This window comes from Phalacrocorax carbo, chromosome 2, assembly GCF_963921805.1.
Source record: "Phalacrocorax carbo chromosome 2, bPhaCar2.1, whole genome shotgun sequence".
NCBI lineage: Eukaryota > Metazoa > Chordata > Aves > Suliformes > Phalacrocoracidae > Phalacrocorax > Phalacrocorax carbo.
In genome coordinates this window covers 57,105,139-57,120,541 of record NC_087514.1, presented here as the reverse complement: position 1 = coordinate 57,120,541, position 15,403 = coordinate 57,105,139, and the positions used below count along the sequence as shown (strand labels likewise).

General features: G+C 45.0%; 1 protein-coding gene across 1 annotated transcript in view; it reads left to right on the top strand.

The window, feature by feature from the left end:
• Positions 1-2,034: 2,034 nt before the first annotated feature.
• The window catches only part of APCDD1 (APC down-regulated 1), a 31,714-nt gene continuing 18,345 nt past the window's right edge, over positions 2,035-15,403 (top strand). The window contains exons 1-3 of the mRNA XM_064443012.1: positions 2,035-2,457; positions 11,646-11,829; positions 13,186-13,717. Coding sequence (XP_064299082.1) covers positions 2,400-2,457; positions 11,646-11,829; positions 13,186-13,717 — 774 coding nt within the window. The 5' untranslated portion in view covers positions 2,035-2,399. The remainder of the gene's footprint in view (positions 2,458-11,645; positions 11,830-13,185; positions 13,718-15,403) is intronic.

The following is a 15,403-nucleotide window of genomic DNA, read 5'->3' as shown; positions in this document are numbered from 1 at the left end:
GTGACTTTTGGGCTAAATGACTTTTTGCAGGCAATCCTCAGTCTCATCTTTTTGCAGATAATTATGTTGCTCAATTTGGGGGTGGTAAAGCAGGTTGTGTCTATAGAAAAAGGCTCTCCTCCTGGATGTTGCTGCTTTTATACAATTATACTTCAAAACAGCTAGTCCTTCATTACTGCTCATGGTGATGCTGGCCTACCTTTCACACTCAGGTAAATAGCAGGTGACTTACATTAAGAGCCTTCCTACATGCCGTATTTTCTATACACCTGCCAAACACGCAGGACTGTTCAAGCTGGCTTCTTCCATCAGGCAGGACCCCTTCGTAACAATCCGGTGCTTATGGCCAACAGCAGGGTAATTTGCTTTCCCATACTCTGCCTTTCACTTCTCCTTATATCACCCGTTTGCACACCCGGCATTATCTCACTGATCACCCTGGCAGGAATGTCTCTTAGGAGAGGCAACCGTCACACACATATTTGAAGCACATCACGGGTCCCCAGGACTCAGAAATGCAGACACTTGTACTGTATTTAAGTGAACGTTGTTGTTTTCCTTGCTCACTGGATCTGTTTCACTTACTGAACCTGCAGGTAAAGAAAAACTGCTTGGGTATCTCTGCCACTGTAGGATCGTTACAAGTGGTGAAATCAGAATTTTGCCTGGGATTAGTCCTGGGGACAGCCAAGCGGATACACAAGGCTTTTTCCAAATGCACTGCGTCTACAGCAAGAATCACCGCCCTCCACACACATGCCTGACAAACACCTCTGTGGCAACTACAGGAATGGGTTGAAGGTGAGCAAGCAATGTTGTGTAAGGGTATTTTTACAGCTTCACCCACTGTTACTTGCTCATGTTCATGGACACATTTCTCGAAGGATGTTGCTTTTCTCTGTGCATCTCTCTCCAGGTCACTGACAGGATATCTGACCACTACAGGCTTGTACAGACCGCCACCAAGTGCTCTGGAAACCATCCTTTCTGGCTTGAAAAACATTTGTGGGAAGGCGCAAGTGTAACCCTGAGAATCCAAAGCACCGGAGCTCTGACTCTGACTCACCACTTACTTGTTTCTGTCTCAGTTTCCTCCCTATATAAGTGAGGAAGATTAAATTTATTCTTTCTTCTCAAGGGAGTTGGAAGGAATCATTATTGTTTGTATTTCTTTTTAAGCACACAGCGTGTAAACACTCCAGCTCAGTTAGGCTGTTCAAAACACAGTTACATCGATTTTCTCAAAATTTCCTCCCATTTGTTACACATTCTTTGCCATGAGGCCCTACAGCTGAGCCCACAAGTCCAAACACAAACTAGAAAACACGATGTCCCTGTCCAGAGGACATGACAAACTAAAGCCTCGTGCTTAAACTCAGGCACGAGTCACTCACATGCACGACGTTAAGCACATGCGTGAAGTGTTTGCAGGACCAAGGCCTAAGATCGGAATTAAAAGGAAAACTAATCCACACCACACGTGGGGGAAAGTGTGCAGGAGAACGCAGCAACAAACAAGGCAATCTAGGCATCTACTTTTAGCTTTTTTAATGACCGATTTACATGGAAAGCCACACCACACAAAGGTTTCTTTCTGAGGCAAGGGCACACGCCAACCTACTTTCCCTCCAGCTCACGGGCGCGGCGGCGAGGAGCCGCTTCGCACCCCTTGGGCGGTGGGATTCCGGCACCGGGAGCCGCAGCCCCGCCGGCACCTCCCGCCCCTGCCGGGGCCGCTTTCCCCGCAACCGAGGCAGGACCGAGCAGCCCCGCACGCTCTCCCACGCCTCCTCCAGCCCCCCACGGGCACACCCCACCCGCCTCCCGATCTCACAACCCCCGGGCTGCCCGGTGCTCCCGTCCCCGCCACCGCCCGGTGCTCCCGTCCCTGTGCCCGCCACCCGCGCCCCTCGGAGGCGCCCGGCGGGTCCCTTCCCGCGCCGTGGGAGCGCTGTCCCGCCACCGCCGCCACCAGCCCAGCGGCGGGGCCGCCCCCCTCCCCGCCCTGGGAGGAGTCCCCACCTCCCGACCCCTCCTCCTCCTCCTGCTGGAAGGGGAAATATGAAGCGGAGCCACCGCCGCGCTCCGCGGAGACGGCGAGGGACGCGGCGGCGGAGGCGGGGGAGGAGGAGGAGGAGCAGCAGCAGCGGGCATCTTCGGGCACCGAGCGGCGGCCGAGCCGGAGCCCTGCCGGGGCGGGAGCCCTGAGAAGCGGGAGCCCCGAGGAGCGGCGGCAGCGGCGGCCCCCGGAGGGTGCCCGGCGGCCCCCGGCCCCGCCAGCCGCCTGCCCCCCAGCGCCGGGCCGTGGGCTGCCCGCGGCGGCGCTGAGGCGCGGGCGGCGCGGCGGGAGGTGGCGGCCGGAGCGAAGGCGCGGGGAAGGGGCGCAGCGAGGCGGGGAGATGTCCGCCCCGTACGGCAGCCTCATGAGATACCTGTTCCCAGCCCTGTTGCTGCACGGTGAGTGCGGGGCCCGGGGCGGAGGGGGGCCGCCTGCCTGGGGGTCCCCGCCCGCTGGGTGGGTGGGTGGGTGGGTGACTACTCGTGGTGAGCCCCGAAAGCCGGCTGGGTTGCGAGGGGGGCCCGTAACCACGCTGGTGGGGGGAGAGGGTCGCCCGTCGTGGCCGTGGGCTCCTTGCGCCGGGGGTCTGGCAGAGGAAAGGTCCGTATGGATGCCGAAGCGGGCAGAGACCTTGTTCGCTCTGCCTGAAGCCTCTTGTTAGCCGGACCCCTTCGCAAACCGCGTGGGCGCAGCGTGGAGGGGCAGCCAGCCCGTGTGGGTAAAGTCATGCAGAAAGCGTCCCGCTCCGAAGTTCGTGTCGGCGGTCGTAGCGTTGCACGCCCGTAACTGCTTGGATGGAGCAGCTGGTCCGGGCACCTCACACAGGGATGCTTTACGCGCCTCTGGGCAAAGGGCTGGCTCTACCAAGCCCCCGGCATCTTGGCCGAGATGTTCCGTGGGACCCACGTTTCACCTGCAGGCGAAGAAGAGGTTTTTGAAGTGGAGATGTTTGCTGGGACGTTGTAGGCAGCCAAGTTTGCCAGCACCGGGTCTTGTACCCAACTAAAAATGTTTTGCTGCAGAGTACCGAGACTCTGGGTGTCATTAGGTGCAGTCCTGCCTTGGAACTCTCTCAGCTTAGCCCTAATGTTTCTCTGAAACTGCACAGTACGCAAAATTTTAGTGAGAAAAGCCAGTGTATTTAAATTTAAACTTACAAGTTCAGTGTGTAAATCCATATTTAGGCACTTGAACAGAAAAACCATCTTTCCAGAGAGCCAGTGTTCTTCAAGAGCAACTTCTGAAGAGGAGGCTATTTAATGATCTGCGTAGGTATGTCTAACATTTGGCAGCCAGATTTGAAAAATCCGGGCGCAATATTGTTCTGAAAGAGTTATTCAACCTACTTGGTTACAGCATCGTTTTGACGAGTGTTCCTAATTCTGAAGTACTTTGTAGCATCCAGCCTTCTTCAGTTAAATTTCTTAGGACCCCAAGCTTACTCGTAAAAAGAGGAATTTATTTTAACTGTTACAACGCAAGTGACCTACATGGATTCAGTGTGAGATCTGTGAGCTGGGGTAAAGATTTCAGAGCTGTTCCTGGGGTTGATTTTGTGGAGCAGGGATTGTCTCTCTCTGTGTTTGTACAAGTGCTAAGCACACAGATGGTATTCAATAAATAATAAAGAGCATGGGCTTCTGATTGTGTATTTTGTTTTGAGAAAGAAAGAGCAAGAGACCTTGTTCCCCAGGAGGGGGTTTTATACCCTTCTCACAGCTCAGCTATGAAATCCGGAGAGCACAGAAATGTCTTTAGTTGAGCCAGACCTGCTGGAACGCCAGAGGTGTTCTTTAAAACTCTGTGATCTGAGATGTAACAGTTTAAATGGGAGGTTTGAAGTTAGAGGGTAAAGAGAGGAGGTGTAATTACAGGGTTGGACTCCCCGGCTCATCTGCTTGGAATTACAGAGCAGAGCTGAACCCTGGCTGGATCAGGAAACAAATCAGGGCCAGTGATCAGATCAAAACAGCAGCTGCCAAAAGACGATGAAGGAGGAAAATAATCTATTTCTTCCATCTGCAGTTATATTTCACCAAATAACATAAACCTAAGTTCTTGTAGAAAGATGTAACTCGGCGCCTTGTATATAAAGATATACAGCTCGGTAATGTAGCAGTGCACGGTTTGGAGCTGAGCTTCAAGCATTGGGTAACTACTGCCCTCTTACAAACTTGAAAATGACATCAGTAGCATATAATGCACTGAAACGTAGCCCGTCTAAATGTATTTACCCTGTCCTAGAGCTTTTGCCCTGTGCCTTAGAGTGAATGGGAACATCCTTCGGCTAGCCCGAATTGGTAATATGTAATAACTAGCGATCCCAGGGGATCGCAGTGTTAAGCCTCTTTACAGCAGGTGATATTTTCTTTTGCATTTCTATTGCACATGGCAATTTAAGGGTTAAAATCGAGTGAGTGTGGGTGGGTGGTTGAGGATTTTTAGGGCTTAAAGCTTTAGAACACGAGTTTAAATGTCCTGTAAAGCTAAAGCTTCTGCTTTCATTACATTAAGAAATGCCTACTTTAACATCACTGAATTGAAATTTGGAAAAACTTGTCTTCATTAATCAAAATAAAACCTGTACAATGTCAAAAAAAAAAAAAAAAAGAGGTTTGCAGCTGGAAGTTGTCCATTATCACTGTTTTCTTTGCTTAGACAAAAAGCCACAGAAGTTTCAGATGTCAAATGCTAAGATCATTCAGCTCCAGAAAACCTGATTAATAAAAGCTACGTTCAAGTGGATTCAAAACAAATTTGGCTAATTTATTTTGTAAATGTAAACTTTTTTTTCACAAATACAGATGCTAAGAAGAAACTTCAGCCTATTTCTCATTATGTCACTGTTAGAGTAATGCATTAGAAACTTTAAGTGAAATGATTTGTAGATAACATCATGGAAATACTACTAATAAAGATGAACACAGGACTGCTAGGACTTTCAGAGCAAAACTGCTTATGCTTTCAAATGTTCTCTGGCAATATTGATTAAATCAGTTACATAGAAGTGGTTTATTTCAAAACTTGCTCAGGAAAATAATAAGTAAATGTATCAGAAGATATAAATACCCATATCCATAAAATGGACAAATACTGCGCTCCATGCTAGAGGCGTATATGATCTGTTCCCTCAGTAAAATACTGCATTTGGAAATCTCAAGACAGCAAAGAGGGAAAGAGGAGAAGACACACTGTTTAGCATAAGACTTGTAGAGTTGGCAGGGAGAGTCAGAAGATGGGCTCAACTTTATTCACAATTTTGTCAGCGTAAATTCGATTTCACTCATCTCTGTAGCTTGACTGTCGGCTAACAGGGGTACAATGTAGGTGTCTTGTACAGGAAGGGCCATTTTTGCGCTCTGTAGGGTGTCCGTAGGAGGTGGGCTGCCAGGTGATAAAGCCCAAAAGTAGCCTCAACCATGCTGAAGGTAAATACCCTCAGCTATCCAAGGCAAGGCTAGTATTTTATTACTGATGCGACGCTTTGATCAGGGCCGATAGAGGGTAGGATTATATGTAGCGAGTTTGTTTAGCATTGTCTTTACTCAGTCACAAGTCCCATAGGCATTGGAGGCAGTTCCACCTGAATAAATCCTGGTGCCAAGGTGTGGGTGGAGGCCAGGGCAGAGGTCTGCCAGCTGCATGGCAGATGTCTCTTACAAAGAACAGATGTTTCCTTCAAGGAGGGCAAGACCAAACTACCGTTGATATTGAACTTATGGCCCAGTGCTGCACCCACTCATGCCAGCAGCAGATTTCCTGCTGCCCTGCAGGGAGGTGAGCTTTAAACCTTCGGGGCTTCATAAAGAAGCCCATGCTCCGGGCAGTGGCGTTTCACCTTGCATGGGTGAAACCTAGCAGCAGTCATCCCAATGAAGAGCCGAACTTCAGTTTAGGAGAGGCTGTTGGCTGTGTAACTGCTTGGCGCTTGGTTCTCTGGCCTCTTCCAAGATGGGGCATTGAGTAAGGACCGAGCTGTAGCATGACAGAGGACCTCAGTGCTGGGCCAGTCAGGCTTGGAGGACTTTCTTTTTAGCTGTCCCATCTAAACATACTTTGGTTCGCTCTTCAGGATCTTTCACACTCTGAAACATTCATTTCGCGTCTCTTTGAAAGCTATACCTTGGAAACTCTGTATGCGCAAGGAAGGCAACAGATACATGTGAAAGGAAATCATTGTCCTGTCTGCTTCCATGGCCATAAAACCCAGCTTTCCCTTCCCAACCCTTTTGTTTGTAGTAGCTAATTCAGGTCCCAATCCTGCGACGAGTCTTTGAAGTTTCAAGCGCAGGGAAAACATTGGTAAACACAGAGCGCGGCTTGGTAACAGGACATTATATTCTCCATGGCAATTACGTAAGCTTGCACTGTAGCTAAAAGCCTGTCATGGGCGTTATCTAACACTATCCCACATCAAGAAAGAGTGTAATCCAAATGTCTCTTTATTTAATTGTGCAGGGCAACTGCCCAGATAAGGAGAGCTATAAACTTAATGCAGCCAATTATTCTTTATCTGTTGTAAGGTTTTTTGAGTTTCAAACAAGTTCTAACTTGAAAAGAGTTTGCTGCAAAAATAAAGCACAAACGTTAAAACATTTCTATCAGAGAGTAAACCATCCCACATTTTGAACTCGTACTATCACTCGAGGTTGTTTTAATTCGTAATAAAACAGTGCTCTTCTGGATTTGCATTGCTATAAATGACAGAAAAAATGAAGTGGTTCCTGCTGAGCAATCCCAATCTAAATCCAGTTTTGAATTCTATTTAGGTATTCTCCCATTTAGCAAAGGGTGAACCTGCTGAATGCCTAGTAGCTTTGAGTTTGGTTTGAAGCGCTACACTTGGACATGTCTGAAGCTATGGTTTAGATTCTGGGAGAGGTGTTCATTAAACTGATTAAATCTAAACAGTTTAAGATTTAATATTATTTGAGCTATTCTTTTGCAGGCTGGCATAGCTGAGAACAGAATTTGGCCGGGGTGTTTAGGCACGGTTTAAATTGTAAGAATTTGTGTTCAAGCTCAACTCTACTTATTATCTGTTTTGCAATTGTACATTATTTGCATACTGTTTTTCAGAAAACCAAAACAATTTTTCTAGCAGCTCACAGTTTTTTTGCAGAAATGTTGGTGGAGAGCTTCGTCATAGCCATTTTTGAAACATGTTTGGGTAACAGGCTGCCAACAGATTGCCCTTTTAAGATTTGTATTTTACTCGCAGCTATGCGCAGAAATCTTTGAAGAACTTGAAAGTAACCTATCTCCCCTTAACAATTACTTTTATCTTGAATCGTTGTTCCCACATCAGATACAGGTTTATAGGTGAACCTGAGAGCCAGAAGTCCTCTGTCTGGTGCAGTGCGTGCTCCTATCCACGTTTTGCTGGGGTGGCAGCTGTGCAGACCTCCACTTTCCCACTCAGGTGGATATAGCATCTGCCCCTTTCAAGTGTGATCTGTGAGGGCCCGGGCAGGGATCCCCAGCTAGCTGTAGCACCTCTTAATCTATTTTTGGTTAGTTTGATACTAAAGCTGTGATCTACACATTTGTTTTGCTTAGGTTTTGTAGCTGGCATTTCTGGTGGATTCTGGAATTTTCCTTTCCCTTTGGACTTGCTCCTGGGCAAAACAGCCGCCATGGGGTGGGTGATACAATCTTATGACCTCTGGTTGTCGTGTAGCTAAAGTGAAAGCCAACCAGAGGCTTCACAGAATTATTGCTATTAGCCTCATGCAAAGATTGGTTTTGTTTAAGTCTGTAAGACTTTTGAGTCATAACATGGTGGATTTTATTTATTTATTTGTTTTTAACAAGTGGGTAGGATTCCTTAATAACACACAAATATTTAAAAGTCAGTCAGAGAGAGTCTGAGATACTCTCAGCTGAGTCTGAGACACTTAAACGGCTTGTCGTGGAGGTACTGAAGCCTACCATCTGTCTGTGCTGTAGAGAATAGCAGACTTGGATCTTTTTGAATGAAAGTAGTGGCTCCAACTATGTTGCAACAGCATCAAGGCTCCAAAGCAGGCTTTTAAAGAGCTATGAAATTCTTTTCCCGGTTTCATGAAAGCACATTTTAACCTTGAGCCTTCCAGCGATGCCCCATTTAACGTGGCCAAATGGACCTTTTAAAATTAGTGACATCATCCCTGCAGGACCTCGGTTTTGCAGAACACCTCGTTGTGCACTGCCAAGGGTGGAGAAGGGGGACACTGCGCTGCCTCTGAGCACCTGCTGCAAGGAGAAGCACAGGAAGAGGGTGTCCGGTTTAATGACCTGTGTGGGAAGCGTATCACCGGTCTTGTGTTTGATCTTAAGAAGGAACTAGAGGAAGTTATGGCACCTTTGTACGGTAGTCATATCTACAGGCATATGTCAGGAAATATAAAAGCATTGAAATGATTACTCGTCAAGGAAGGAGCCTGTGCTAAATTATTTCCTTGCCCCAGCAACACAAATATATGTAAAGGTCCCATCGCTGCCTTTTAATTTTATACCGTAATTCATATTCTGATATTCACATCCTGTTTATGTGATGTTGCCTAGCACATGTGTGTTTTCTACATCCCTTCTCCTGTCTCTGCAGCCTATGTTAAATTCTCATGCCTGTCATGATTACCTAAGCTTGTTCCTGCCCTCATTTTCACAGTTGGATGGACAGAATCCAGAACAAGTACCCACTCCGCAGGTACAGATCTCTAGACCTATCAATGCAAATCCCCCTTCTGTCTGTCATTTGCAAGTTGCAGACAGAACTACATGCATGTGCCAGGGAGAGCTGGGACCCCCTTGCTTTTGAGCTATAGCAAAGAAAAGACACTGTGTAATACCACATAGTTTGACTCCTTTTGAAAACCCCTTCTTTTCAGTATTTACTCCAGGGAATAATTGGGAATGTATAATGTGGTTACTGCATTTTCTCCTTTGATAAGTGCACATACAAGATGGTATCCTCCCACAGAAAGATTTTTGCTTGGAGAAATTAAATGCCTAAGAATGTTTAAATGAATAAATCGTTCATTTTTAAGTGCGTCTGTCTTCATGAATCATATGACACAAGCTAGGCAAAATACAACTTCTTAAAAGCAAATGGAATAATAAATATGCCTTGGAAATAGTCACTTGAACCGTTTCAAAACCTCCTCTTGATGGCAGATTTCAAACACTTAACAACGTCAAGTGGAAGTGTAAATTTTCAAAGGCTGTTTCAGCGTGAGATAATTTGTCTGCAGGAGACATCCTGACAGCTATGTTTCCGTTGAAAGTTAGTACTGATGGCTACAGCCTCTACTGGGTACCTTGGAGTAGGTGTCGCTTTCTGACCCAAAAGATGCTCTGAGCCCATGGACAGGAGTGCTCGCTCCATTTCAAAATGAGGTGCTGAAGTAATGCGGGCTTTTTGAATGTGTGGAGACTTAGAGATGGAAAAGGGTGTTAGAAGGCAAGCTTTCAGTCACTAGCTGTGATTTGTAATAACAAAAATAAATATACTCGTAAGCTTACCTGTACCTGGCTGAACTTGCTCTCCTGGCAGGGTGAAGGCCTGTGATATCTGTCCCATAACCACAAAGTTTCAGATAAACCAAGTAAGCCCAAGTTTTTGAGAGTGTCAAGTGCTGCTCCAGGTGAGGTGGGCTGCAGGCAAAGCACAGCACAGAGCTGCTGTGCAGAGATGCTGGCTTCAGCCCAGGAGGCTGTGCCATGAAGCACTCACCCTATCTAGTAAATCCTGCCTCTCTAAAGATGTAGTCAGCTCAAGCGGAGAGTCACCCTGCCGTGGCCATACCATTTCTAAAGCAGCCGTACCGTTTCTGGCTGCAGAACGGGAGTGTTTGGTGCTAACATGAGTGACTCTGCTTGCCGATGTAGAAATACCTGAGAATCCTTGACTTCCAGAAAGGGAGAAGTATTGACTCTCTGGAAATCAGGCTCCTTTAAGGGCATCTCAGACGACGTGCTCAAATATCAAAGCACCCTAGTATTTATTACCCTTTAGAAAGTAAAGCCATAAATTCTCATTCAGATGGAAGAATTATTTGTAACCTGCAACAAAGCTACCAGATTTTCCAGTAAAGACTTTGTGAGGTTGTATTCATTAATCTCATTAAATCCTGAGATCATTCAGTGGTGAGCACAGTTTATGTTCAAGTATTTATTGTGTTCTTTCTGATCATTCTTTATCCTGCCTACTGGATAAGTGCTTCCTTTTGTTTAGCTTAGGAATTGCTATTTTTAAATGGTTGGCATGTATTTATATTTTTAGCAATGCTATTTTCCCAGGTGTTATCCAAGTTTCTTCTGGAAGATCTAAGATCTAGCCAACATAATGAATCACTGACACTGTTTTCTTTTTGCAATAGGAAATGGCAAAGGTTTGAAACAGTGTCTACCTAAAAACAGATAATACTGATTTTTCCTGTAATTTCTTTAGTGATTTTGTGCGCTGCCCAAGGATATGCCTAAGCGTTAGATGGGGCCTAGGGAAGAATGAGCTGGATCCTGCATTAGGCGGCTCAGTGAGCTGTAGGGTTGCACCATGCACTGGTGATCCTGAAAAGCCTCGTTCCTGAGCTGGGTCAGCCAAAAGGGCACCAGAAATGATGAGGATGAATCCTAGACCCTGCCCCTGGGAGCACATGTTAGCAAGATACCCCTCTCCCAGGATGGTCACCCCGACTTCCCGGGCGCACAACCAGTGCCCCCACCCCACCCCATATTCGTTTTCTAGCCCACTGTTCTTAATTTCCTTCTGGCAAAGCAATACGGTTTCCAACCCATTATATAAGGTTCATGTGTTTCACCTCTTAACCTCTAGATGTGTGTTTTTCTTTTGATCCATGTTTTCCAACATATCTAAGCAGGCAGTGCCTAAAAGAGTAAAGACGCATTCCTTCTGAAGCTACGTACTCATTTTGTTCAATTAATATTGTGTAGAGAGAGCACTGGTGGGTTTTGTATGTATACATTAGTAGAAACCAAAATTACTGTGTGCTGGAGATAAAATTAGCTTTTGAAATTCTTTTTCCCCTTTAAAATAAAAATAGCAGAATCTGCCTTTAATTGACCACCTCAGTCATCACAGAGGCTTCCTGTGTGCAGAGGCTTTGCTTTTAATATCTGTTCTCCCTTGGCTTTAAAGAGTAGTCTTTATTTGCAAGTTTATTATAGAAGCGTTCAAATTAGAGGCGGGCTGAAACCACAGAGTTTATGTCCGGTTCTGGATGCAACTTTCCAAAAACCACGATCCAGGTTTTTGATTGTCCTGACCAGAGATTACAGAGGTGTCTATAAAATTCAGGTTCAAAGCCACATATCCTGGGTGTGGGAACGCAACATTTTGGTTCAAGCCCTTCTCCCAGTGTATTTCGTAAAGCAAATTAATTTAGTGGACTATTAGTGGGCTGAAAGAGAGGAAGAGCGTCCCTTTTTTTTTTTTTCAGGTAAGAAAAGAAATGTAAACACTACTTTCCTAGACACACAACATTGCGAACAAGTGTCATTCAACACAAGACGTTCACAACCTCCTTTATCGTGTTGAAGCCCTTCTCAGCAGGGTCTCATGATAATTTACACTTTTCTATGACAGGGCTGGGAGAAGGTTCTGCTCTTCTTCACCCGGACAGCAGGTCTCACCCTCGGTCCTTGGAGAAGAGTGCATGGAGGGCTTTCAAGGAGTCACAGTGTCATCATATGCTGAAACACCTTCACAATGGAGCCCGGATCACTGTGCAGATGCCTCCCAACATTGAGGGACACTGGGTCTCTACTGGGTAAGGAAAGATAAAACAAGTTGCTTGAGTGGTATATGTGGAAGAGAAGAGGGGAAGGAAGCAGAGGGGGAAGGATGAATATTCCCACTTTAAGCAGCAGGGGAAATATTTTCTTTAATATGGTGGTGCTCTAAATTCCAGATGCTTTCTATATGTTTATGCGTAAAAAGAGAAGGAGCGGCGTTATGTACAATAGAATAGCATGTTATAAAGCTGTCTTGACAAATTGATTTATAGTCTGGATTTTAAACAACATGCTGTGAAATATCTTTAAATCTCTCTTTGAATAGGAAGGAGCCCAAGTTGCCAAAATGGATGCTTATTCAAACATAACATTGTACTATCTTTGACTACATGCAGTAGATCCATTGAATGGGTCCTTGTTTTCAGAGCATGTGTCTAGCACAGGTTTTATTAGCAGAAGAAATTAAGAAGCTGTATTTCACCAGTTCTATTAACCTGTATACATGGTGACTTGTAATTCAGAGAGCTATTTTGCTTTCTGTGTCTCAGCAGGCAATATTCACATGCTTATTTGAAGTGACTTGTAGTAGGAAAGACTGGGGTATTTTAACAGAAAGGAGTGTGTTTATGTTAAGCAATGCGGGTGTGACAAGGGGGACAAGTCTGAAGGCACAAAAGGACTTTCTACAGGAAGTGGAATTTAACTGCCACTTACACCTTCAGAAAAAAAAAAAAAAAAAAAAAAAAACAAAGAAACAACACAATATCTGAATATTGCATGGTCCAAATTCAAGCCAAACAGAAGTTAGTTTTGCATTAACGGTCAGAAGTTTGCATTAACTGCCACCTCTGTTGAAAGTTTGAGTGGAAAAGCTGAGGACACAATCCTGCACATCCCCTGAGGATGCTCCACTGAGAAGCTTTTACAGCACCATAGAAGCCAGTTCTTTGTACTGTTCTGTGGACGTTTGGCATTTCACTTTCTGATGTTATCAGTCCTTTTGCTAAATCTACCACGCAAAAGAGAAGACCAGATGTTTACTATGCTCCTACTTTTTTCATGGAAGAACTGAGTCACATGGTGGTGCCTAGGCAAAAAGGAAAAGTGAAACATGACTCAAAGTATTTAAACCTACAAAGATAAAGCCCTTAGTTAGATATGATGACCATGAAGCAGTATATTAATAACAGCATAACAGTAGGGGAAATTGTTGGTTAATTGGCAGGCCACAGATGCCAAGTTCCTACTTAGCCTCATTTATGCCAGGGGGACATTAGCATCCCAAGTGTCTCTGTAGACCCATGCAGGTTTGCTCAGTCTTGTTACCTGTAGTGTACGTGATGTGCCACCTTGCTAAAATTTTGTTTCCATCACTTTCTGTCTTCCCACAGCTGCGAAGTTAGAGCAGGCCCAGAGTTTGTCACAAGATCTTACAGGTTCTACCACAATAATACATTTAAGGCCTATCAGTTTTATTACGGTGGCAATCGATGCACAAACCCTATCTACACATTAGTTATACGTGGCAAAATACGTCTCCGCCAAGCATCCTGGATCATCCGAGGGGGTACTGAAGCTGATTATCAGCTACGCAACATACAGATCATATGCCACAACGAAGCAATAGCCAAAAAATTAAGTGAGTTGGTGAACCATACGTGTCCTGGATTTATACAAGAAGATAGTCCCTGGGAGCAGGATGTGAGCTACGATTTGCTGAGAGAAGAGAATGGCTGTGAATGCACCAAAGCTCTGAATTTTGCCATGCACGAACTCCAGCTGATCCGCGTGGAGAAGCAGTACCTGCACCACAATTTAGACCACCTTGTGGAGGAGCTATTTCTCGGAGACATTCATACCGATGCTACTCAGAGGAGGTACTATCGGCCCTCTAGTTACCAACCTCCTCTTCAAAATGCCAAGGTACGTGTGTGTGTATATATGCCTCCTTTTTAAGATACTAGTGACAAAGCCGTCAGCTTTTCTGAGTCAGTGCACTAACGTAACCTAAAATGTAGATGTGGTTCTAAAATAAGAGGTGGATTGCACCCCTACAGATGATGCAGCCAATTAAAAAAAGGTCACATAGCATATTTCATGAGAATAGTAACTCTTCTGTGGTTTATGAGACTTCATCAAATGTGCAAAAAGTAGTCTGAACTAAGGTCAATAAAGGCCACTCTGAAGATGGAATCAAAGACTTTTATGCAGAGGTGGAGGTGGTTGGCTCACGGCCATAGGCTAGCAGCCGAGAAGAGAGGAAGTTTGATACAGGACTGAAAAAGGACTAGAGAAACAGGTATCAGTAGATGCTTGTGTAGCTGTGGGAGTGCCAGAGAGAGAGGAAATCAAATTGTATTGGCCTATGGAAGTTGGGTGATCCATAACCTGAAGAGAAAAAGAGGAAATTGGAAGGTAGACACATGAAAGGGGCAGCATGAAGGGAAAAAAAACCTGATGGGCTGTGCAGGTAATGGATCCAGACACAGGCACACATATTAATGAAATTAAAAACAGGTGAATTTTGAATGGGGCTCTAATTCCATTTGATAATTCAGTTTTCAAAGGGGTCTCAAAGTGCTCTCAGTTTCACTGGGAACTGATCAACCTGAGTAAGCTAAATAAAAGTCGGACAGGAAGAGTAGACACTGATAGCCTGTAGCAGGAGGGCTGTCTATAGATCTTTCCCAGTGACGTTTCAAAGGCAGGAGGTGGTTGGAACCACATTGCCGGCTGCCGCTGCTGCCACTGTTCTCCAGCTGGGCACTGCCGCAGCATCACTTCCAGCTATCAGGTTATCACCATTTTTAATCATCTCATTGTAACCAATTCAAAAACCAGCTACAGCTTATCAGTAATAGCAGGAAACAACAACAGGGGAAAGGAGGCATTTGATGAGAAAGCCTTGGCTTTCTCTTCCGTTCAAAACCGTCCGCCCTGGGTTGCATCTGTCTCCTGTGAACAACAAAGTTCAGTGGTTCAGGACTTTACGTGATCTGTCTTCCTTCGTTTTAACAGCCTGGCCCAGGGATAATTATAATCCACAGTCAACTGTCTCTCTGTATGAAATATGCTGTCATTTCTGTCATTCTTATGCTCTTTTCAAGTGACCAGGGACAAATTTGTATTTTCTTTTTAAACATGTCTTCCAAAAATGGAGTTTCAGCAGCTGCAGACGAACAACAGCATATTCCTCCTCCAAATTTTCCTTTTCTTTAATTAATTCAAACAAGCACATTGACTTTCTCTGTGCTTATTTGGGAGTGAGGGTTCTTTCCTAAATCTTCCTTGCAGATATCTGTAGGTACAAATTATCTGACATGAGCTATTTGTTGTATCTGTTCCAGAAAATATGGTAGATCTTTTTCTGACCCCATGAAACAGAGACAAAAATCTTAATTTAATTCACCCTAGCTGATTATTTTTTCTGGTCAAGTCTAGCTGTCTTATTATGAGCTGATAGATAACATAGTAAGTGCTTACACTTCCACCTTGTAGTAATTTCATTACCATCAGAATGATCAACTGTACTGTCAATCAGCTTTATAAAAATAAGATTCTTTTGTCCAGATCTGCTGTAATTTTAGGACATACTGGTAACAATTTTCC